The sequence below is a fragment of the Cynocephalus volans genome, chromosome 10 (assembly GCF_027409185.1).
Source record: "Cynocephalus volans isolate mCynVol1 chromosome 10, mCynVol1.pri, whole genome shotgun sequence".
NCBI lineage: Eukaryota > Metazoa > Chordata > Mammalia > Dermoptera > Cynocephalidae > Cynocephalus > Cynocephalus volans.
Window position 1 is genome coordinate 51,421,882 of NC_084469.1, and position 24,625 is coordinate 51,446,506.

General features: G+C 40.7%; 1 protein-coding gene across 4 annotated transcripts in view; it reads right to left on the reverse strand.

Annotated features, from left to right (window-relative positions):
• Positions 1 to 24,625, reverse strand: part of ARHGAP35 (Rho GTPase activating protein 35) — a 133,797-nt gene that overhangs the window by 53,441 nt on the left and 55,731 nt on the right. For 3 of the 4 annotated variants that reach the window (XM_063109410.1, XM_063109411.1, XM_063109412.1), the window contains exon 3: positions 11,997 to 12,141. In XM_063109410.1, coding sequence (XP_062965480.1) covers positions 11,997 to 12,141 — 145 coding nt within the window. Of the gene's footprint in view, positions 1 to 5,801; positions 6,210 to 11,996; positions 12,142 to 24,625 lie in introns of those variants that run through there. The other variant, XM_063109413.1, reaches the window with a different exon arrangement.

Here is a 24,625-nt window from a genome sequence, read left to right on the forward strand (position 1 = left end):
CAGTGTTATAACACCAAGGTCAAGGGTTTGGATCCCCATACTGGCCAGCCATCAAAATAAATAAATGAAATCAACTTTAGTGAGGCATAACTTACATACAATAAACTTTATCCATTTAAAGTGTGCAATTTGATAATTTTGAAATATGCATACATGAGTGAAATTATCACCACGATCAAAATATGGAATATTTTCACCACCCCCCAAAGTTTTCTCATGCCCCTCTGCAATTAATTCTTGTTGCCACCCCAGCTTTCGAGCTACTATTGATCTGCTTACTGTCACTATAGTTTGCATTTTCCAGAGCTTTATAGACACAGAATCATAATTTGTAGTCTTTTTTGTCTGGTTTCTATCGCTGTCACCAGAATGACTGTGAGATTCAACCATGCTGTTGCATGTAGCAGTATTTAATTCCTTTTGATCACGGAGTACTGCTACACTGGATGGATGTACCACAGTTTTTTTAATTCACTGCTGATGGACCTTTGGGTGGTTTCCAGTTTGGGGCTCTCATGAACAAAGCTGCTAGAAAGAGTCGAGTACAAGTCTTTCTGTGTACATATGTTTTCATTTCTCTTAGGCAAATACCTAAAAGTGGAATGGTAAGTATGTTTAACTTTTTAATAAATTGCTAAAGAGTTTTCCAAAGCAATTCTACACTTTTACATTCCCATCAGCAGTGTGTGAGGGTTCTAATTGCTACATATCCTCACCAACACTTGGTCCTGCCAGTCATTTTACTCCCTAACGATTTTAAAATCCAATGATGTTCCTTGCCTGGTTAATTATACATTTGTGTGATTATATCTATCTTTTCTATTCCTGGATACCATGAGGGCCACGTTGAGTTCACCACAGTACCTAGCAAACAGTAAGTGCTTAATTTACATGAACATTCAATAAATACTGGTTGAATGAATGAAATCTGTCACCCACCCCTACACAAAAAGATGGTAAGCTAATTATTACCAGATTTATGAGTTATCAGGAAGTTTCTTTCTACAACCACCTGGTCCCATATCCTGGATTTCCTCATTCAACCAAGCCCTCCAGCCAAGGGCTTTTGAAAATGAATGTGAACTGCAGCTAAAATATTGTGCCCAGGCAGGTGCCATGAGAGGCAGAGCCCCAGTTCTGTCACCAGGTTTTATGCAGGATTCTTCCCAAGAGAGTAGAGGAAGGGAATGTAAATGCTGCCACCTTCCCTCCAGTCAGGCTAACCCTGCACTTTACTGACCCTGATGTCCTCTGTACAGTGACAAAAGATTGAGATGTGGGCTGGCTGGTTAGCTTGGTTGGTTACAGCATGGTACTGACAACACCAAGGTCCAAGATTCGATCCCTGTACTGGCCAGTTGCCAAAACAAAAAACAAAAAAAACCTGGGATGTACCTTGACCCCCTCCCAAGGGCCAGCTTCCCACCACACCTGGGTTCCTAGAGCAACCAAACAATATCTTTTGAAATGAGATCACGTACACCAAGTGTCCAGAACAATGCCTAGATCACAGCAACACTCAATAAATGTGCAAGGAACAGAAAGTGGGGTGAGTGAACGTGATGGCAGACCATCTTTGGCATTATTATTTTCAACAGCTGCCAGGCTTCTTTGACTTCTGGGAGTTTTTCATTCCATGTGGACTAACTGAAATTAATATGCACTAACAAAACCGTGGCCTACCAGTTATTTATAAGGAATGGTTGGAATAGATTGTAATTCAAGATATAAAACAGGGGCCTTCTACTCAAAATGGATTAAAGACTTAAGTATAAGACCTGAAACTTTAAAATTACTCAGGGAAAATATAGGTGAAACACTTCAGGGACTAGGTCTGGGCAGACTTTATGAACATGAGCCCAAAAGCACAAGCAACAAAAGAAAAAATAAACAAATGGTACTATATCAAACTAAAGAGCTTCTGCACAGCAAAGGAAACAATCAAGAGTGAAACGACAAACTACAGAGTGGGAGAAAATTTTTGCTAACTATGCATCTGACAAGGGATTAATATCCATAATATACAAGGAATTCAAGCAATTATACAGTTAAAAAACAAATAACCCAATTAAAAAATGGGCAAAGGAACTGAATAGACATTTTTCAAAGGAAGACATAAAAATGGCCAATAGGTACATGAAAAAAATGTTCAACATCACTAGTCATCTGGGAAATGCAAATTAAAACCACATTCAGATATCATCTCACCCCAGTTAGACTGGCTATTGTAAAAAAAGAATGGGAATAACAAATGCTGGTGAGGATGTGGAGAGAAGAGAACACTCCTACATTGTTGGTGGGACTGTAAATTAGTACAACCACTATGGAAAACAGTATGGAGGTTTCTCAAACAACTATAGATAGATCCTCCATATGATTCAGCAATCCCATTTCTGGATATATACCCAAAGGAATGGAAATCATCAGGTCGAAGGGATACCTGCACTCCCATGTTCATCGCAGCTCTGTTCCCAATAGGGAAGATATGGAACCAACCTAAATGTCCATTGATGGATGATTGAATAAGGAGACTGTGGTATATATACACCACAGAATACTACTCTGCCATAAAAAAGAATGAAATCTTCCTATTTGCAACAACGTGGATGAGCTTGGAGAAACTTATGTTGCGTGAAATAAGCAATGCACAGAGGGATAAATACCATATGTACTTTTTCATAACTGGGAGCTGAGAGATAAAGAAGAAAGGAAAGAAAGCACAGTGGTGCACTGGACTTGCAGAGGGAGAGAACATACCTAGGGATACAAAGTGGAGTTGGGAAAGGGGAATGGGGAAGGAGGTTGGGGGATAATTGAGGGGATAACCGAGGGGATAATTGGGTGGGGGACACAGGGTATAATCACCATTTGTGTTAATGGACATGCTGCCAGTATGGATCTGGCCATCACATCTTAGGCAGAGTGGTGACAATCTGCTTTGTACCCCATGAATATTCATAACCAATAAAAACAGAACAAAAAACATTTATAAATAAATAAATAAATAAATAAAACAGGTTCCTTCTGCCCCAGGGAAACTGCTTCTCTCTGGGAACAATTCACCTTCTCAACCCTCTGCCGCACTTGCTAGAGGTGCTGGGGATTGGTCACCTCTCAGTAAGCAAAACCATTAAGAAAAGGACTAGCTGCATGGGAAACCACTTCTATCACTGTTTCCCTGCCCCCTCGCCTGACCAAAAAAAAAAAGGTTAAAAATCACAAAAAGATGGAGCAAGGAGGTTTGGTTTCACATATTATTCAAAGCAACATGCCTAAAGAATGCTGTTTGTAGTTAAATGGCTACCAAGTGAGACTGAGGAGTGGCTGGGGGCCTGGGGGACACTGCATCAGAGCCAAGGCCAGCAGGGCACTTCTCATTCAGGCTCCAGGATGTGGAGACCTTTGCATGTGGGGAGCAGACATGTGGAAGCTCCCTCAGGGGGTTCCTATGCTGTAGGACATGGATATTTCCAGAACTGTAGGAAGCCTGGACTCAAATTTGGCCCAGAGACCCTGGATTTAAAACGTTAGTCTTGTAACCACCATGAGCAGTAAAGAGTGCACTTCATCCTGAGAAATTATTTATTTTATTTTATTTTTCTTTTTAAAAAGATGACCGGTAAGGGGACCTTAACCCTTGACTTGGTGTTGTCAGCACCACGCTCTCCCAAGCGAGCAAACCAGCCATCCCTATGTAGGGATCCAAACCCACAGCCTTGGTGCTGTCTGCACCACTCTCTCCCAAGTGAGCCACGTGCTGGCCCTCTGAGAAATAATTCTCAGGAGGACTGCGAGCAGGCACCAAAAGTAACACCCCCCACCCCCCCAGCAAGATAAACTTCACAGAATTGAATATTCCTACTTCCTGCCATGGATCAAAGAGCACAGATTACCTTGGCCAATGTTCTCTGCCACTTAGGAGTCATATTGTTATAGAAGGGAGCAGTGACTACTCCATTGCCTTGACCAATTTTCCTTAGATAAAAACTGGAGGAAAAAGCATTTAAGCCAGAAATATAAAATCAGTCTGACTTCCAGGTCTCCCACACCCCTCCCACTGCTCTCAGTGGAGGTCCCAGAGCAGCTGTGGTAGTGACATGCCCTCTCCCAGCCTGTCCATGTAACCGGAGCCTAGAGAGTGAAAATCTAATATCCTATTAGCACAGTAAGCACAGAGGCTGTCCCTGGGCCTGGGCTGGCCTAAAAGCATCTGTAGATCAATCTGAAAGCTGTTCTACCTACTGGACATTTTCTTGTGATGCGTGCTTAGAGGGAATTGGCAATTTATTCACAAACTATATCACAGGAACCTGCCATGTGCCACCTCTGCAAACAAGGCTTCTCTTCCCACAGTCCCAGAGACACCTCTCTTGTACCAACTTTTGTTGCCCTCTTCTCATACTGAAAACTAAAATGCAGTTGGCCTGGAGATGGAATTAAGAAGATGAGGCCCAAGGTATACAATGTTAAGTTAAAACATACAAACAAACAAGGTGTGGGACATCATGGACATGATCCCATTTAAACATTTTGGGGAACTAGTGTGAGCAGAAAGCATAACTGAACTATTAATGGAGATTACTTCTGGAGTTTGGGATTATAAGGGACTTTCACTTTCTATTAGACATAGCTATAAAGATTAATTTGTTTTACAGTGAGTAAGCATACACTCTTGTAATTGAGAAATATTTTTAAGGCGATGGGATGGTTCAAGTTGTCCCAATGCATGTAAATGGTTGTGCCATCCTCCTTTCCACCACAAGGTTTTGGTCTTACCTGTCTGTTTTCTACATTCCTCCTGCTGTGCTGCTGACTATGCTGAGAGGGGAGCAGGCAGCATTGAGGCTCTTTCCCATCACCTCAGTAGGAGTGTCAATGCCCAATTTCTGCCCTCAAAAATGATAATGCAATGGTTTTTTGTTTTTGCTTTTTGGGCAGCTGGCCAGTATGGGGATCCAAACCCTTGACCTTGGTACTATCAACATCACACTCTTAAATAACTGAGCTAACCAGTTATTTAAGCAGCCCCAATAATGCAATGTTTTATTTGCCAGGACAAGCCTTGAAGCCTGGCAGCTGTTGAAAATCAGATGGACAAAAAAACAGGGACACAGTGACTTCTGACTTTGGACTGCTTGGACCAGCCTGGGCAAACAAGTTTCACTGGGAATGTCACTTCCAATTAGCTAGCTGCCTGACTACCTTGTGAAAAATGAGCAGTCACACTGCAACTCCTACCATGAGATAGGATGGGAGGTTAGGTGGCAGTTTTCCATAAGAAAAGTGCAAGTTTGGTATAAGTCAGTCAGAGCTGGGGAAAACACTAGCTCACAATTCATTCAACCATTCAACACAATCTTACATAGACCCCTAAGCCCAATTCACAGATGTGCCCTGTCCAAAAGGGAGGCAGCAGTTCACTCCTGGGTGCTCAGCCAGGGGCTATGCTTTGAGGTGACCATAGGTGGTGCTGGAAGGGAACTGGGGATGACAAAAAAGTCCAGACAGCATACTACATGAAGGGGACATTCTACAAGATAACTATCTAGACTCTTCAAAAAAGGTCATCATAAAAAAAAAAAAAAAAAAAAAGGCAGTGAGGTCAGTTTTAGACTGAAAGGGATAAAGAGGCAATAGCCAAATGCAGTGTGAATATTGATTGGATCCTAAAACAAAAAACTCAACAATAACAGACAGTTTTAAGTTAACTGAGTAAATTTAAACATGGACTATATATGAAATACTATTATTAATACAAATATTCTTAAATAGTAATGTTACTGCAGTTACGGGGGGGGAAGTCTTTATTTTATTTTTTTAAGGTTGGAATTACTTTTATTGGGGTTGGATGCAGCAGGGCCCCAACCCATGGCTGCGTTATTTTATTATTTATTTATTTTTATCTATTTTTGGTGGCTAGCTGGTATGTTGATCTGAACCCATGACATTGGTGTTAGAAGGCTACACTCCAACCAGATGAGCTAATTGTCCAGCCTGGGGGAGAAAGTCAGCATATATTCCTAAGCTTAAAGACTTTACAGGAATGAAAGTGACATGGCGTTTGCAGTTTGCTTTCAAGTAGTTTAACAATAGAAATTAGGGGAAGAAAAGAAAAAGGTAGCAAAATGTTAACAGCTGGTGAATACAGGGTGATCACTGAAGAACTTTTTCAACTTTTCAATAGGTTTTTCCATCTTCGAATTGAAAAGCTGGGGGAAAAAGAATAAACAGTCATGAGTATTTACACTTAACTCTAAAGTCTGACTGTCAATAGGAAGAAAGACCAAAAGCACTATTAGTGAATCTAACAGCCATGGTTAGGACTCACTAAGCACTCCTGCGTGCCAGGAGCTACACTAAACGCCTCACGTGTGAGTCTCCTGAGTGATGCAGGAGAGCCCCTCTACGAGGCAAGTTCTGTCATCACTTTCATTTTCAGATGAGCAAATGGCAGACCAAAGATTCTGCTACTACTCCAAAAGGTCTGTCCTAACTATTCTTCTTTAAGTATAATAGGAAAAAATGCTATAAGGGTCCAACAAAACAAGGGAATGGTTAAACAATCTGCAATACAGCCACTTACACAACATTAAGCAACAATGCATAATGCAGTCATGTTTTCCATACTTCAAAACAACATGGGGGCTGGCCGGTTAGCTCATTTGGGAGAGCTTGGTGCTGATAACACCAAGATCAAAGATCCCTATACCAGCCAGCTGCCAAGAAAAAAAAAAGTACATGATAAATATATATAATTTTTGTCAATTTAAATTTTTTTTAAAAGTCATGTTTTCACAGAGTATTTAATGACAGAGTAACATGCTCACAAAACAATGTCTTGTTTAAAAAGTGATGGTTCTCAAAAAAATGATCCTCCAACCCAACTCTTGGTTACTGAATTCTTTTTCGACTGGAAAACAAGAGTAGGTGAGCTAGTGAAATTAGGCTCTTTTGCCTCATCTAAGAAGGCTATGCTTATAAAAAAAATGAGAGCTATTGTACTGCATACTCTGAATTATGTAAAAATAAAAACATGTATTTGCAGAGATATAAGACCATAAAGAATATACCAAATCATTAACAGTGGTTTTCACTAAGTGAAATGAATCACGAATTTTTAAATTCTTTTTCACAGTTTTTGCCTTTTGTTAATTTCTACAATGAACATGCTTTAATTTTATAAAAGAGAAAAAAGTTCTTTTAGGAAATAAGGGAGTACAAAGATATCCTCCCCAACACACACACGCACGCACGCACGCACGCACACACACGCGCGGCTGGCTGCCAAAAAAAAAAAAAAAAAGAACGAAGGAAAGAAAGAGAAGAAAACAACGGAATGAAAGTATTCCAGGTTGAACCTCTTATTTAATCAATAACATGGTGTACCAGGCTCTAGGGAGACGAGAATACAGAATCTCATTCTCAAGAAGGTGAAATTTGCCGGAGAAGAACCCCCGGGGAAGTTACATTCAAAGTGCTATTGGGAGTGGGGGAGTCTTAAAGAACAAGGATAAGTTCCAGACACAAGAAGGAGCATGGGACACATTTCAATCCACATGAAGGGCATACCCAAAAGGCAGAGAAACAAATTCTGCTTGGTTCATATCCTTTTGATATATTGTTTATATTCTTGTAAAATGATTTAAAAATTAATGCTTGAAGTGTATAAAAAACAAAGAAAGGAAGGAAAGACAGAAAAGGAAGAGGGAAGCAGGGGGAGGGAAAGAAAACGGAGAGGGAGGAAGGCAGGCAGAGATGCCAGCATAATAGTCCTACAAATGAACAGGAGGTGTCAAGAGTGTGGCCTGCTTCTAGTAAGCAAGGAGGAAGCAAGGAGAAGTTTTTCAACAGAAGTACTGTCATAAATAAGACGGACTGATGAGGTGGGTGACAGTGGGGCAGTGGAAATGAAGTGGAGGAGACAGAGCCAAGAAATGACGAAGGAGAACTGACACACTTGGAGCTTGATCAGATGAGTCACAGATGACCCTGAAGCTCTAAGCGTTTGGGGACAGGTGGGCAGTGGAGCAATCTAAATGAGTTTTAAGAGAAGCAGCAGCTTGGTAGTGGCAGGGTAGAAGAGGTCTTCATAACTGAAAGAATTTACAAATAGAACAGCAAGGAGAGCTATCATTTCGTCACTAGATATAAAAAAGCTAATCATGCAGAGTAGAAAGTTTAAGAGTTAGAAAAGTAAGAAAGGCAGGGGAGGTCAAGCCCACAGATGTGCTCAGCTAGGAAGGGCAAGCTCTTCCTGACTGGAGAATACCAGTAAGTGCTGGAGGAATAAGGGAGGTAGAAAAACTATGGTGATCACGGTCCCAGCCAAGTCATTAATGAATGCCCAAATCAGTGGGTGAAAGTATTAGCAGAAACCTACTACTTACACAGTTTCAAAACATCTCCCTACAAAATACTTCTTAATTACAAAGGGGAAGTGAGTAGCTCTATAGCTGAGAAGCCTGGCAGACAAGCGCCAGTGACGGGACATATCAACATCACGTCTCCCAAGGTGATGCACCTAGGACACAGCATCACTGCCCTCTGTTCCTGCCAAAAGTGGATAACCAGAATCTAATCATGCGGAAACATCAAACAAACAAACAAAAACCAAGAACTGACCTGTACTCTTTAAAACTATCAAGGTCACATAAAACAAACTAAACTGTTCCAGGTTAAAGGAGACTAAAGAGATTTGACAACTAAATGTAATATGCGGTGTAGGATGAGGTCCTGGATCAAAAAAAATTTTTGTCTGTTGCTATAAAGGATATTAGTAGGACAACTAATTAAATGAAAATGTCTATAGATTATAGATAGATTATCTAACGTTATTTTCCTAATTTTGATAAATACATGGTGGTTCTGTATGAGAATGTTTTTAGGAAATACTGAAATACTTATAAGTAAAGGTGTATCATATCTGCAACTTTCAAGTATTTACACACATATAGATAAAGATACACACATATAGAGAAAGAATGATAAAGCAAATGTCGTAAAATGTTAACATTCAGGGAACCTGGAAATTTTTGTAATTTATAATTTGGTACAACTTTCAATTTTTGTAATTTCCCTATATGAGTAAATCTGAAATTATAATAAAAAGTTGAGAATACACACACATCAAAAAACACCAAAAGAAAAATTAAAAGTTAAAGGGAAAAATAGGGAACAAATGATATGGGACTATTATTCTCAATATATTAAGAGCTATTTTAGATGTCAATAAAATGACCATATCAAATTAAAAAATGAGCAAAAAATATGGCCAATAAACATAATAATATATTCTCAACCTTTTAAACTAAAAAGCCACAAAATTACATAATAGGATACATTTTTTTTAAACATCATTGCTCACTTGGGAGAGTGTGGTGCTGATAACACCAAGGCCATGGGTTTGGATCCCTATATAGGGATGGCCGATTAGCTCACTTCAGAGAGCATGGTGCTGACAACACCAAGTCAAGGGTTAAGATCCCCTTACTGGTCATCTTTAAAACAAACAAACAAACAAAAAAAACCCATAGTATTGGTGAGGTTCTGAGGAAGATATTTTTTATACATTTCTGAAAGGAATGTAGCAGAGGGAAATCTAGTAATATAAATAAAAAGCTTTAAAATTTTAAATAATCTGGGATTTTTATCAATTCCATTTCAAGGAACTTATTCTAAGGAAATAATGATAGATACGAACAAACATTTAGAAATTAGTACATTCACTGAAGCACCATTTCTACCAGCAGCTACCAGAACCATCTAAATGTTCAATAACAGTATATTGGTTTAAAAAATTGTGTTACATTTATATAATGTAATGCCATTCAGACAACAAAAAATGATGTTTTATAATAGTTCTTAAGATAAAAACGCTTACAATGTAATTTTTAATTTCAAAACATGATGTGAATATCACCTTAATTTTAAAAGTACATGTTATGAACTGAATGTTTGTGTCCTGCCCCCCCATTCATATGTTGAAGCCCTAACTACTACTGTGGTATATTTGGAGTAAGGAAGTAATTAAGGTTAAATGAGGTCATAAGTGTGCGGCCCTGATCTGAAAGGATTAGTGTCCTTACAAGAAGAAAAACCTTTCTCCTCCTTCCTTTCTCTCTTCACATGTATGCATCGATGAAAGGCTATGTGAGGACACAGTGAGAACACAGCCATCCACAAGCTGGGAAGAGGGCCCTTGCCAGAAACTGAACTGGCCAGAACTTTGATCTTGGACTTCTACTTTCCAGAACTATAAGAAAATAAGTTTCCATTGTTTAAGCCAAATTAATCAATCAATTAATTAATTAAAAAATAAAAAGGGAAAAAATGCTCCCCACCTCCACTCATGAAAATGACACAAACTCTCTGAAGTGTTGGTTCAACAAGGAGAGGCTTCAACCACTCAAATTTGCTTTCTGCAGATTTTCTCCATGTCCAAGAGAGCGGTGCCAGGAAGGAATTCATATAAAACCAGTGTCAAGGGCTGGCCAGTTTGCTGAGCTAGTTAGTTTGCTGATAACACCAAGGTCAAGGGTTCAGTTCCCTCTACCAGCCAGCCACCAAAAACAAAAGAAAACAAAAAACAGTGTCAAAAAGATGGACACTGAGAAAAGGCTTTGGGTACAGAATGGATAAACAAAGCTGCAGATCTGCTATGATTATGCAAATTACTTATTGCATAATCATAAGTAAGTTGAATCATAATCATAAGTAAGTTGAATCATAATCATAAGTTGAATCTCTGGGGTGTCACATAGAAAACCCTGGAAGTAACTACAAAGTCTCTGGCAGGTTTCAACTTAAAAGCTATCTTCCGGGCCGGCCCGTGGCTCACTCGGGAGAGTGTGGTGCTGATAACACCAAGGCCACGGGTTCGGATCCTATATAGGGATGGCCGGTTGGCTCACTGGCTGAGTGTGGTGCTGACAACACCAAGCCAAGGGTTGAGATCCCCTTACCGGTCATCTTTAAAAAAAAAAAAAAAAGCTATCTTCCCTAATTTGCAACATCCTAAGTAAATATTATCACTGTCACTCAGCTTCATTTGATGCTACTGAAATGATCACACCACACAACACTTAATATTATTATAAATAACACTGGAATTGGAAGGAACACGCAGGGAGGCTGTAATCCCTGCCTTAATTTCAAATCAATTTAAACCCATATTCTTGGACTCAACTATTAGTGCTCAAGAATCCACATTAGCATGTTATGCCACTTTCTCCTCAAAGATCATCAGTTTTGAAAGCATCCAGGAGAAAAATGAGGGAAACAACGGTGTGAAACTGGAAGGCCAAAGAGACACATGGAAGTGCTAAATGAATGAAACACATGGGTTTAATACAAGTAAAATGTTGTCATTTCAAGAACAATGTCAAAAATTTTAAGACAGACTGCCTGTGCAACAACAAGTTGTCAGTGGAGCTGAAATTCAGCTCCACTACCAGAAGATAACCTGGCATCCTCAGTTTTTTTTTTTAACTTCAGAAAAAAATCCTATCAATACATGAGTCTCAGGCACCTGAGCAATGCCAAGGGCTGTAACAGCCACAACTACTCAATCATTTTTTGAAATCAAAATATAGTATTGTCCAGTATGGTGTTGAAGACATGATGACAAAAGACTTTCCCTGCCCTAAGGAGCTTACAGATCTGTAGGGGACACAGACAGGCAACTGATAACCAGAGTGCTGCATGCTATGACAGGGTACTGAGGGAGTACAGAGAAAGTACCCAATAAGCCACAAATGCAGTCCCGAGGACATAACTGCCCCTGCATATATCAAGTTCTAATAAATGCCGCAAAAAGGCTCAAAACTGCATGAAAATGGAGTATCCATACTCTTAGCTGTCAGGATTGCTCAGCTCCTTCTCCGACAGCAACTCAAACTAAACAATAACTGACTGCAGCATCTCCAGATGGCTTAGCCCTCCAGAAAGCATCCTGTAGACAATGAAAGGAATAAACTGCTATGAGGTAACACTCTTACCTGTGGCTTCAATGTACTCAATACATCTTTCAATAAAAACGGGGATTGGCTTCTCTGGAGTCACGACAGTTGTTAAGGGCACTCCAAAATAGTTACTCTCCCAGGTTGCCTTTGTGATGGATGGCCGGGATTTGGGTTTTGGTTTCTGTCCAGGAAAGAGAAAAAGAAGCACAAAGGAAAGTGAGTATCAACATGTAACTTAAACATCAGTAAGGCTTCCAGAGGGAAACTCAAAGTGGTATGGAAGGTGCTGGAAAGGCTTTGAGCAGGATAAAGAGACCCACTTGCTCAACTAATTTTATATCTTCTGGTCTCCAAATACCACATAAGCCAGAAAGTTGCCACACAGTCACACCTTGAGTATGAGACTGCATTATTAGAACAAAGATGTTTATATGAAGCAGGCCATGTTTATTTAATGAAATAACAATAAGATGACTATCTACATCCTTTATCAGGGATGCACTGGAGTAAACAGGAAGCTTTCCAAACACTCCATACTGATAATAGATGTTATATACTTAAAGATGACTAATCTTAAAAAGATAAGAGATGGAATGAAAAACTAGTAATTTCCTCTTTTCAGAAAAGAAACAGAACATGCATTTTGCTAGGGCTGATAGCCCCAAATGAGAATTCCCTCTGATCATTAGCCTGGGGTTAATTCCCAATGGCTTCCATATTATAAAAGGATAGAGCCAACTAATCAAACAAGATGAATAAAATAATTCTTTGTTTATTCTTTTCCCAAAGCCACCTTCCTCATGAAATAGTAGTAGTAGCCGCAGCAGCATCAGCTGCTTAAGAAATTACTATGTACCAAGCTAGTTCCAAATATCACTTCTTTTAAACCTCGTGACACCCCATTTTACTAAGGAAAAAAAGTCTCATGTGCCTAAATGACACAACCGGTAAGTGATAATCAGCTTGGATTCAAACCCAGAAAAGTCTGTCTCCAAAGTCCCTGCTTGTTAACATTATCAATATTGAGATATTCTGCTCCAAAATTATTCAACCCTTTTATTTTGAAGCTGACATGGGAGAAAAAACTGCTCTAAACAAATTGCAAGTTTCCTAAAGTCAAAGAAATACACTTGAAATTTTGTCCTATTGTTAAAATATCTACTAAAAAGAGGAGGATAACCAAATAGGAACAAGGTAAACAGATCCAAATATATCTCCAGCAATTTGGTTTCATTTGTAAGTTGATAAGACCAATTTAAAAGAGTAGATTCACTTAAAAAAGTACACGGCCTATAAACCTAAAGAAATTAGGGATTTTTTAAAATATAAAATCCCCTTTAGGAGACAACTAACTGCCAGGTCACAGGTCAACCATGCCCTTTCCATCTCCTACCCACCACCCTCATTCCTTTTAGTACCCCTTTACATGGGAATAAATCACTTCCTGTTTAGTCTGAGATTCTTTGAGGACTTCCTGTACAAACAAGTGGCAAAAAAAAGAACAGTTGAGAATAAAATGTTCACCAAAGAAGGAGCAAGCCCATTTCTGGGCTGCTGGTTGACATTACTTCAAATGACAAACCAAACGCAACGTGAAGCCAGTCTTCATGCAGCCTGCTAACTGATTCAGTATGGAGGATGCAGTAACATACGTGGATTCTGGGGTCCCAGAGAAGAACCATGCACACCACAAAGCCTATCCCTGCCCACTGCAACATGCCCACTCCTCGTAAAACCTGTGATACAGCCTCTGTGAGGAGTGGCTGCTGCCCGCTCTGCTTATAGACTGTCTGAGGCAAACAGGCTCCGACTTCAGACTTTTTACCACTTTTCTTTTTACTACTTCTTAGTAAGGAAAAGCAAAGTAATGATTTATGATATATCTTTACAGGAAATAATTTAACCAATCTAGATTGTCTCCCTAAGCATCCTCTACTTACACAAAGTACAACATAAAGAACTTAAGGTTTTACAGCTGACAGACCTGGGTTCTGACAAATTCTGTGACTTTGGGCAAGTAACGTAGTATCTCAGGGACAGCATCCTGCTCACAAGGTGCTCATGACAGTGAAATGATATGATACACTTCCATTGTTACACATTGTTGCAACCAGATAAGTGAATCAAGAAATGCTCTCCCTTAAAGACAACCCTCTGTAAATGACGTTTCCATCTACTATCATTCAAATTTTAACAATCCCAATCCTGTAGAATTTGCCTATCAAAACTAATGTAACAGCATAGTTCTTCAATAAAACTGAGGCTTCCAAATAAATTGTTGTTAAGGAATATAAAATGGAACTGAAAGGCAAGCTACAAGGAAGCTATTCCTAATCACCATAAAGCCTTCTTAACCATAGTTCTAGTAAACAGATAACAAACTTTAATCTTATGTTCCTCTGCCCTCTCAATACTACAAGATGATGATGTAGGAGTGTTCCAACAGTCTACGTTAGCTAGGAAATTTAGTCTCTACCAGCTGACTACTTTCTATGTACCAGACCCTTGCTTAAGTTCTTTACAAGCATTATCTCACTCCAGATTCACAACCAATCTGTGGGTGTGGGTGCTAAGAACCCCATTTTACAGATGAAGAAGGTGAGTGCTAGAAAAATTCAGTAACCCGCCCAAGTATCTTAGCCACTAGTTTATAGCCTTCTTGTGAAAGTTCTTGGGATAGGTAGAATGAATAAAAAGATGATTATCTGGAGGACTTCTTTTTTTTTTTTTTTTGTCTTTTTCGTGACCGGTACTCAGCCAGTGAGTGCACCGGCCATTCCTATATAGGATCCGAACCCGCGGCGGGAGTGTTGCCGCGCTCCCAGCACCGCACCCTCCCGAGTGCGCCACGAGCTCGGCCCTGGAGGACTTCTAAAGGTAATAAAGATCCACTCACATAAAATACCAGCGAACTTCAGCCAGAAAGAGAAGAATGGAGCACTATGAGAGCTATTTTCAAATAGCTATAGGGCTACCTATTGACTATGTAGCAGGCTTATTTTGCAAGGCTCCGAAGGGTCATGTGGGAAGAAATGAGAGATAGAAAGCTAAACAAAACAATTGCTCTTATATCTTTCAACTCAGAGAGTCTAAGATCTAATTCAACCCTTCAATTTACAAATTGGAAATGGGGAGTAAGCTTTTCCAACAGCATAAGCCCTCCCCCACAATGATATCAATTTTTTAAAATAAAAATGAAAACAAACGAACAAAAAACCACAAAAACTGTGGTTTACAGAATGTCAAAATACCTCCTTGAGATAACTGAAGAGTCTCTAGGGTATGTTAAAATTAGGTGGGGTATTCTTGCACAACTAATTCTAAACCTTCCTAGGAAGGAAACCAAGAGTTTGGGGTGCATGCCAAGAGTTGGGCCAGAATGCTGATATAACAACCAACACTTCAGGCATCTGAAGGGTTACTGGGCACACTTCAGGTGGAAATGCATTCTCCTGAGTGGCTTGCCAGATGTCCCATGTCCCCAGTCAGATGTGTGTCACTCATTAGGGAGTCATTGGAAGCACTCTCAGCAGCAGGTCCTTGGAGAGGAGAAAGTAACACCATCCAACATCCATCTTCTTTTGGGAGAACTCACTTAGCAGGCTGAACTGAAATAAAGCATCTAGCCAGAGGAAGCCAAGTCCTGAGATCAATCTATACATCTGTGCCTCTAAGTTTAGAGTTCCACTGGGTCAAAAATGGACTAAGACTGATTCTTTAGGAGTGGCTGGACACAATGGTAAGTACTTTGCATAACTATCTGAGACCTCACAACCACCCTGCAAGGTAAGGGTCATTAGCCTCATTTTACAGTTGAGTAAACAGAGGCTCAGAGAGATTTATTTACACCCAGCAATGACAGCCTTATGATTCGTAAATGCCAAAACCCCATGCTCTTTTACATAAGCTATCTTCATGATGAAATGCTGCTATCATATACAAAGTACTGGGCCAGGCTGAATTGCCTTTACCCTGTCCTTTTAGGTAGATGTTTTTTGAATGAATAAAATAGTCCACAGCTCCATACCTCATGGTTTCCTTAAAAACACGCCTGATTCTTAGTCTCTATACTAACCATGTGGCAAAGTTTATAAACAACAGTTTATGCCAGTGTTGCACTGGGAAGAGATGGTGACTGAAATCTGCCTCTGGTCCCTTGGCTTTTTAGAAACAAGAGCATAAAGGGAAATTCCCAACTGTGGCAGAATAGGAAGATACATCGTCATCTGCCTCTGCTCCCTACTGGGGTGTAAGCCCACTCCACAACCCCTCCCAGACCACTGGAGCAAGAAAAAGAGTAGAATGCCATCCAAAGAATAACAAAGAGCCAAGGGAAGGGCCCCTTCTATCAGCCTGTAAGATGACTGGGTTCCAGAGCCTGATGTGCAGTAGGCACTCAACAAATCTGATGAACAAAAACAGTTTCCAATAACACACCAGGCCAACGCTCCTTTCTGTTTGTACAAATTTAGCTGAGATGAGAACTGTCTTTGTGGCACAGAGATTTTTTTCTTCTCCTTACATTGTTCTGCTCTCACTAGTATGCGAGGTGAGGCTCAGAAGGCCTTGTTCACACTTTGACAGTACTGTATCATAAATGCCTTTTAAAAAACAAATGAAGTCATAATTCCCTCTGTCATTCTGCAGGCACCGAACAAGGTTATAGTCATTTATGTACATATACAACTATTTTCTGCCGGGCTAGAAAACAGCAAGGTCACACAGCAAAGTAGCAGCAGAGCTAATACTGGGACCAAAGTCACCTCCCACCCTCAATAAACTTACAATCTAATTGGTAAAAGAAGACATCTCCACAATAAACAAAGCTGATGTAGACAGCACACGAGTTAAAGTACAAACTGAACAACAAAAGAAAACATCAAGGAGGATTATAAGCATACGGGCAGTCTTCCACAGCTCCAATGGAGAGGTCACCCACCCATTCTGGATAAAGAATATTCTACCTTCTGTGGGAACAACCGGTACAGCTATTTAATAACCCTAAGTTATCAACTTCAAATATTCTCTTCTGGTCTCCATAAACACCCTTATACATGTCAAATTACTTATCCAGATTTTAGGGTCAGAAAATAGGGTTACAAGACTTATACCACCTAGCACAATCTTTTAAATGTTTGGTAACATTCTAATAAAGAAAGTAAAAACTAAAATCCAGGCTGTTGGATTCACTGTCTTTTTTTAAGCAGGAACGGAGAGGCCTTGAGAAAAGTTTAGGGAAACAGGTCTGATGTGCCCTCCACAGGCTTGTTGTCCCAGGCCACCTTGGGATACTGCTCCCTGCACTTCAACCCAGATGCTTTGGCTGTTCTAGCCGGTGGCTAAATTGGCCCCAGGTATGGCTGGACCCGTAGCTTCAGAAGATGCAAGCTGAGAGCCTTGGTAGCATCCATGTGGTGTTAACTATGCAGGCTCACAGAAAGCCAGAGCTCCTCCCTATTGGAGGATGTATGCTTGGGAGCCTCTATCTGATTTTGAAAGATGTACGGAAAAGCCTGGGAGACCCAGAAGAGGTCTTTCACAGGGGTGGAGTCATCACAGATGCCCTTCACTAAAGCCATGCCAAGCACAAATGTGGTGTCAGAGGTGCAGCAGAAAACCCCACTAGTGCCATGTCTAGTAAAGCTATGAGAGCAGGACCACCATGCAGACCCCAGAACTATAGAGCTACCAGTGTGCAACACCAGCCTAGGAGAACTAAAGCAAGGCCACAAACTAGGAAAGCCATAGGAGCAGGACTGCTCGAGGACTTGGGGACTCAACACCCACACCACTGTGCGGAGAATGCCGGACATCGAGTCAGGCTGGGGAACCATCAAGTTACTAACTATCTGAAAGAAAGAGGGAATCCTCAGATCAAACAATACAAGAAAGACTTTCAAAATGGCATATGAAGAATAAGGAGGGAAAGATACCAAAGATGAAATGAAGAGATCATTTCTGCCTTTAGGGATCTTCAAATTGGTATATACAGAAAGGAAAATATAAAACCACATGAAGTTCTTTATATTAAGTATATATTTCTAATTTTGGAGCTTTTTTGTAGGTTTTTAATTTTTTTTGGTGGTTGGCTGGTGTGGCGATCCAAACCCTTGACTTGGTGTCATAACACTGCGCTCTAACCAACTGAGCTAACGGGCCAGCCCCTCTGTATATTTCTAATATAGAAATAAGTAAAGTAAATGTTAATCAGAGATACAATCACTATGCTGTGTGAGCTCACAGCATGAAAGAAATCACTTTCCTTGAGGAGATCAAGGAAACCTGAGGTGACATTTGAGCTGGGTCTCTTTAAAGGTGTATAGTATTTCTACAGGTGAGAATGAACCGGAAAAAGCATTCCAAGCTGAGTGATGACACGAACTGAGGCCAAGAGGCTGGAAATTATGAGCAAGTGTCTAGACAACAGCAAAAAGTCTCGGGCAGCCAGCCCCCAACATGCATCATGAGGCGACATGAGTCTGTGGACCTCTGAGGAGAGTCCACTGAGGAAGGCTTTGCTTACTTGGCTAAGGAATTTCAACCTTCAACCTGAAAACAACTGGTGACTACTGAAGTTTGAGACTTGGGAGATGTGTTTCAGTTGGAAGTTTTAGTTCGCTGATCCTAGTGATGGGATGGGAGTGAGTTGGCAGTGTCTGGGTCAGGATAAGACTCTCCATCCCTTCCTCACCACCTCAGGCCCTCGTCAAGACCTCAGACACCCTGTGAAGAGCAGCTCAAGACATTCCCCTATGTCCTGATTCCTACCTCCATTCCAGGCCTGGGATCCAGGTGTTATCTTGCTGCATTGCACCTGGAATCTGTTTCTCTACCAAATCAATTTGGACTGCCGCCCCTCTGGATTTTCTGCTTAGCTCTGCATTTTGTTTTCTCCCCTGCAAAGTGTCTCAGAACTGTCTTTCTCCTGCTCCCAGCTATCCTGAATTTTCTACAACCTCTATTCAAGATGAACTCAGGGTCCCTTTATTTGACAGAAGAGTTTGGGTATTTTTGTGTTCCCGGCCCAGGGACTTTCACTTATGTGGACACTGGAGGCAGAGGGACCTGTTGGGTAGATATTTCTATAGTCCAGACCCACGATGAAGAGGGACAAAACTAGGGCTTGTCATAGGGCTGCAGGTTACAGGGAAGGAAGACTGCATGGAAGAGACAGCATGAAGTTAGAACTGACAGGGCTATAACTTGTCTACGCCTTTTAATTATGGACACAGCTTATCTTTCCAAACTTCTGGTCTCCTGCTCACAGCTTGCATGGCTTGTCAAGTTATGTGGTGGCACACCCTGGACTAATAGAAACTGGTAGGAATCTTGGAAAAACTGAGAAAGTCCATAAATGACATAACTACAGCTTTTCCCTAAACCATTCTCTTGCATTCTACATTCGACATTGCACCTTTCTGATTGGCAAGTATTCTCTCATATTTCCAACAGAGCTTCAAAAGGACGTCTTCAATTAAGTTACTTGCTTATGCCCAAAATGTATCCTTGGTTAACCGGTGCTCCCGCTTCTGGCTCAGAAAAAATCCAAGCCCAAGTTTAAGAGAAAACCTGAGGGTGGATTTATTCTTGCTGGCAAAGTCTATTATTAAAGCAGAAATGCATAGATCTGGTCTCCTTCAAGCTGCCAGTTAGTATTATGACCCACTCACTCACCATCTTGGAGCATCTTTACTTAAGGATAAACAGGAAGGAGCACGAAGTCCTGGCCTTCCTACCATCCCTAATCCTCTTGAATGATGGGAAAAGAAAGGAAGGCATGTCATCCCATTGCAGGCCTCAAATAAATCAAGACCATAGCTTTTTGCTTTATAAAGGCATGAAGTCTGGCAAACCTGGGTCAATCCCTGTTGTTCTCTCAAACTGAATTCATGGCAATACAATTGGGGGCTAAGTAGAGAGGAGAGCCCACTAGTTCCAAATGCATTACAAACATCCTGCCTGCAATTCAATACACATGGAATTTGGACTTCCCAGCACTATGAATCAGTTTTTACCTGCCTGCCTCCTCCTCAAATGCTGGATAAAAGTCATTCCCAAGGCCTTTCCCTTTGGAAGCAGTTGTGATTCCTGACCAGAGCTGAAGTAATCTGAGTCCCTACAAAGGCATTCCAGCATTACCACATGGTATAGAAGAGAAGAAGATGGCTCAGTGAGGCATCAGAGCAAGTCTCTGTTCTTTGAAAAAATAGATGTGGGTTGACTATTGTAATTTTTTTTTTTTTTAAAGAACAGGTGTGCTGTAAGCTAAGGCAGAGAGTTAAAGATAGTCTATTTTTGTCACCAAAAACACTACAGAAGTTCTTTGGGCTTAAAATAAATTGAGAATAGAGTGACACCAGTTCAGAACAATTTCTCAAAGTTTCAGTTGCTATTTCAGTGTCTTCATGCCTTTTTTGTCTTCTACTCAACTACATTCTGAAGCTAGAAACAAACAGCACTGTGCTGTTCTTAGGGGACAGTGTGGGGAAATGGATCTTTTTAGATAACCAACGTCCTTTGTTTGAATGAACACATCAACTGGACTGGATGAATGATCAAAATATGTGCACCTGATTATTGAGTATTAGCATCTTTCTTGTAGACTGGGCTCTAAAAACCCACTGCATATGGAATATCAGAAGACCAGGGTTCAAAAATCTCAGCTCTTCCACTTAGTAGCTACACTAACTTGAGCAAGGTGTTTAATCTCTCTGAGTTTCAGTTACCTCATCTCTAAAATAATGATGAAAAAAATCACCTCATCAAGACTAATAATAATAAATGAAAAATTGATGTGAAAATAACCTGGTACTATACCTGGCACATAATAGGTATTCAATAAGTACACGAAAGTACGAAATCCTTCACGTGATATCCACAGCCCTCCATTATTTGGCCTGGTTCTCCCTCACCTCTCCACAGCAGCCACACTAGGCTTCTTTTAACTCTTTCAACATACCATGTTTTTTTCAGCTCCAAGGTCCATACCATTTCCTGAAAAGTTCTCCTCACGAAGTGTCCATCTTCACTGACTTCGCCTGCCTTACCCTTCAAAAATCTCAGGCTTATATATCATTTCCCTGGAGAGCTTTCCTGGATGTTCTGTTTAGATTAAACCTCCTTGATGCACTGTGTTTTAGTACCCTGTACCTCCCCTCTGGTAATATTCAAAATGCATTCAAGTCCATGTTTAAAGCCTATCATCCAGGTCTGGCCCGTGGCTCACTTGGGAGAGTGAGGTGCTGATAACACCAAGGCCATGGGTTCGGATCCCTATATAGGGATGTCCGGTTAGCTCACTTGGGAGAGCGTGGTGCTGACAACAGCAAGTCAAGGGTTAAGATCCCCTTATCGGTCATCTTTAAAAAAAAAGAAGAAGAAAAAAAAAAAAGCCTAACATCCCAGAGACTGTAAACTAGATGTACGTAACTGCCACATCTATGGCAACGAGTACAATGTCAGGCATAAAACAAGTGCACACAAAACAGCCATGCGTTAAACTGAATGTTTCCTTCCTAAAAGAATGAATGAGCTTGTGCTCTGCAGCCAAAGTGATTCATTTAAAAAATAATTTTTTTTCAGGAATCAGAAAACCCAGGCAAGTCAGTGCAACTGACCCATTTTTAAGACCAAGGTATTTAGTTGGTCTTAAAGCTCACTGAGTAGGCCCGGCCTTTTCTGAAGCACACACTGAGAATCTTTCCTGAGCAGGTACAGAGCTCATATTTCAACAGCATTTAGCTTGTGTGTCAAAACGCAACAGCCCTCCTAGGGGAGCAGACAGTCCAATTCCCCAGCTGTTTTTAATTCACACTAGAAACTAACTCCATTTTAGGCCTCACAAAATGAGAGCTGTGTCCACACAAAGCCACAACAACCAGCTAATTCACTGAATCCAATGAAATAAGCCAATTCACTGGGGGGGATACAAACTGTCAAACTGGTTACTTGGTGCCTTATAGACCAAACAATGCATGATTGAATTGGTTAGATTTTCAATAGGCTGTCTTGTCATGTGGTAGCTATAGTGAGTGAAAGATTTTCTTTATCATTCTGTTTTGTCTTTTTTTTTTAAATTACACAAAAATAAGAGCACATCAGATAGAACAGTAACAGCCAAAAATGTCTTTTCTTTAAATGTGTGGTCAAACACACCAAATTCAGCAACTTGAGCATGCCCAAAAGGCACACTTTATGCAGCAAGGCTCCTCAGTCTGTGAGATTGTTTTTTAGCTTTAAAATAAGACCCTACCGATCCTGATCTCATCTTTGCAAACGCACAGCACTGGGAGACAGAGACTATGTGCAACAACCACTCTTTACAGACAAAGCATCTATTCACAGACCCCACTGAAGTGCAATCGTAGGTTTTCAATTTCATTCAGCTGAGTACAGAAAGGCTCCCACTATGAGGGTAGGTTGCAAACGGTTCAGCTGGGAAAAGGACCCAGAATGAGAGTCAGCTTTACAGTCTGCACTTTCATTAGCAGAAATGAAAGCGATTCCCTCACTCTGACTCCAAATTTACAGTAAAGAGCTAATCTAGCAAATTAGCCAAGGGTGCTGAGCAATTCTTCTTTTTCTACATCACACTGGTACCCAGAACATAGTTTTCTTTTGTTAGGGCAGTTGCTAGGGTAAGTAATGAGAAAGCATCTAAGTAACATATAGGGTTAAAACTTACACAATGTTGGTCCCTCAAGCCCTCAGCTAGACCAGACCAGTTTTCTCCTTTCTCTGAATACAACATGCATATTTTCACTTTCAAGTCTTTCCATACCTCATGACACTTCAATTCTCCTCATTCTTCAAGACCTAGTTAAATGATAATAATAGCTAACACTTATCTGACATGCACTATACTCAGTGTTCATTACTCACAACCCTGTGAGGAAGGTGCTCCCTCTTTTGCAGAAGGGATATACAGAGGTGAATCATGTGCCCAAACTCCAAGTAACTGTACACTTCTTCATTCCCAAAGCTGGAGCTCCTAAATCACTACATCCTACACCACTTTAACCACCCCCAACATGAGATCTCTGGTCTGCTCATACATAGCTTTCCCTGGGCAGACGACCTACTTTCAGTAGCTGTGTAGGTCTTGCTGCCTCAACTGAGTGCTAAGGTCTGGGAAAGAAGGGTCTGTGCCATTTCCCTAACGGTGTCTGGCAGGCAGGAGGTACTAAGTGTGTTTTCCATTACCAACTGAAATTGGAGTGCCTGGCTTCCCCCTCACTTCAAATATATATTGTATTGCTTTGTCATGCCAATAAAAATCAAAGGCCAAATCCCCCACATAGGGGCTGGATTGGCATTCTCTGCCCTGATGGTATCTTGCTTTTCCAGTAAAATAAGTGTCAGTCTGTATTCTTAACAGCAGCAATTTTAATAGGAGGTTTGCTCCAGCAGCAAAAGCTTTTGCTCTTCTCTGCATTAGGATGACAAAACAGCCACACTCATTTAAGCACCATTTTCCAAGACAGGAAAATACAATTTTACCTTCTATTCACTCTTTCCAAAGGATACGTCTAAACTGACTTCTGGCACACTATTGCTCTTGAGCCAGAGGTATCATTTTTATTTGACTTGTAGAGGTGTGACCCACATAACTAAAGACAGGCCAGAAGTCAACCGCTTTTCTTGCATACTGACCCAGCAACCCAGGGTAAGGAAGCCCTATGTTAGGAGGAAGTGCTCATTACCAGTATGAACACAGCTATCTCAGAGGCTCACTATAACCAGGTGTTTTCTGCTGAACCTCCACCATAGTGTATGCATTCATGGCCTGTTTGGGAATGTGTTTTTTTGTTTATTTGTTTTTGTTTGGTTGGGTTTTTTTTTGCTGGCTGATACAGGGATCGAAGGGAATGTGTTTTAAAAGAATTGTTTTTAATAAGTATTGAAAATGCAGGGCCAGCCTGTGGCTCACTTGGAAGAGTGTAGTGCTGATAACACCAAGGCCACAGGTTTGGATCCCTATATAGGGATGGCCGGTTAGCTCACTTGGGAGAGCGTGGTGCTGACAACACCAAGTCAAGGGTTAAGATTCTCTTACTGGTCATCTTTAAGAAAAAAAAAAAAAGAAAATGCAGTTTAAGTCAGAAAAACAGTTATAATTCAGTTTGCTATTATGCCACCTTCCTAATTTCCAGGTGTGCAAACATCCCCACAAATTAGAAGACTGTCAGCATTTAGATAAGCTCTTCTGGAAATATTCTCCATTGGGAGTGGAGGAGGAAGAGAAGAAATTCAAAATGTTTGGATTCCAGTATCATTAAACAGGAGAGCTTTGGGGAAATACTAGGAGGCAGGTCAGACTGTTTTTGGCTTCCTAAATAAGGACTGCTTTTGATGGGTCTGCTCCACTACAAACCTTTGGAGAATAAAATACTGGAGGCAGATGAAGGACTCCAAGTGGAAAACAAGCCGAGGGAAAAACCAAACAGAAGAATACCTATGATATTTATTAATAGTCAGCACAGGTGGGAGCGAGAGGGGAACAGAATATACAACAATACTGCCCTGCTCTTTCTCACACTGCATAGATAAAACTCTGGAAGCTCCTGGCCCATGGTGATTGAGAAGCACTCTATATGCTATGAGAAAACACAAACTGGATGCAATTTCCTTGGGAGGACAATGGCACCATGTTCCTCCATCTCCCA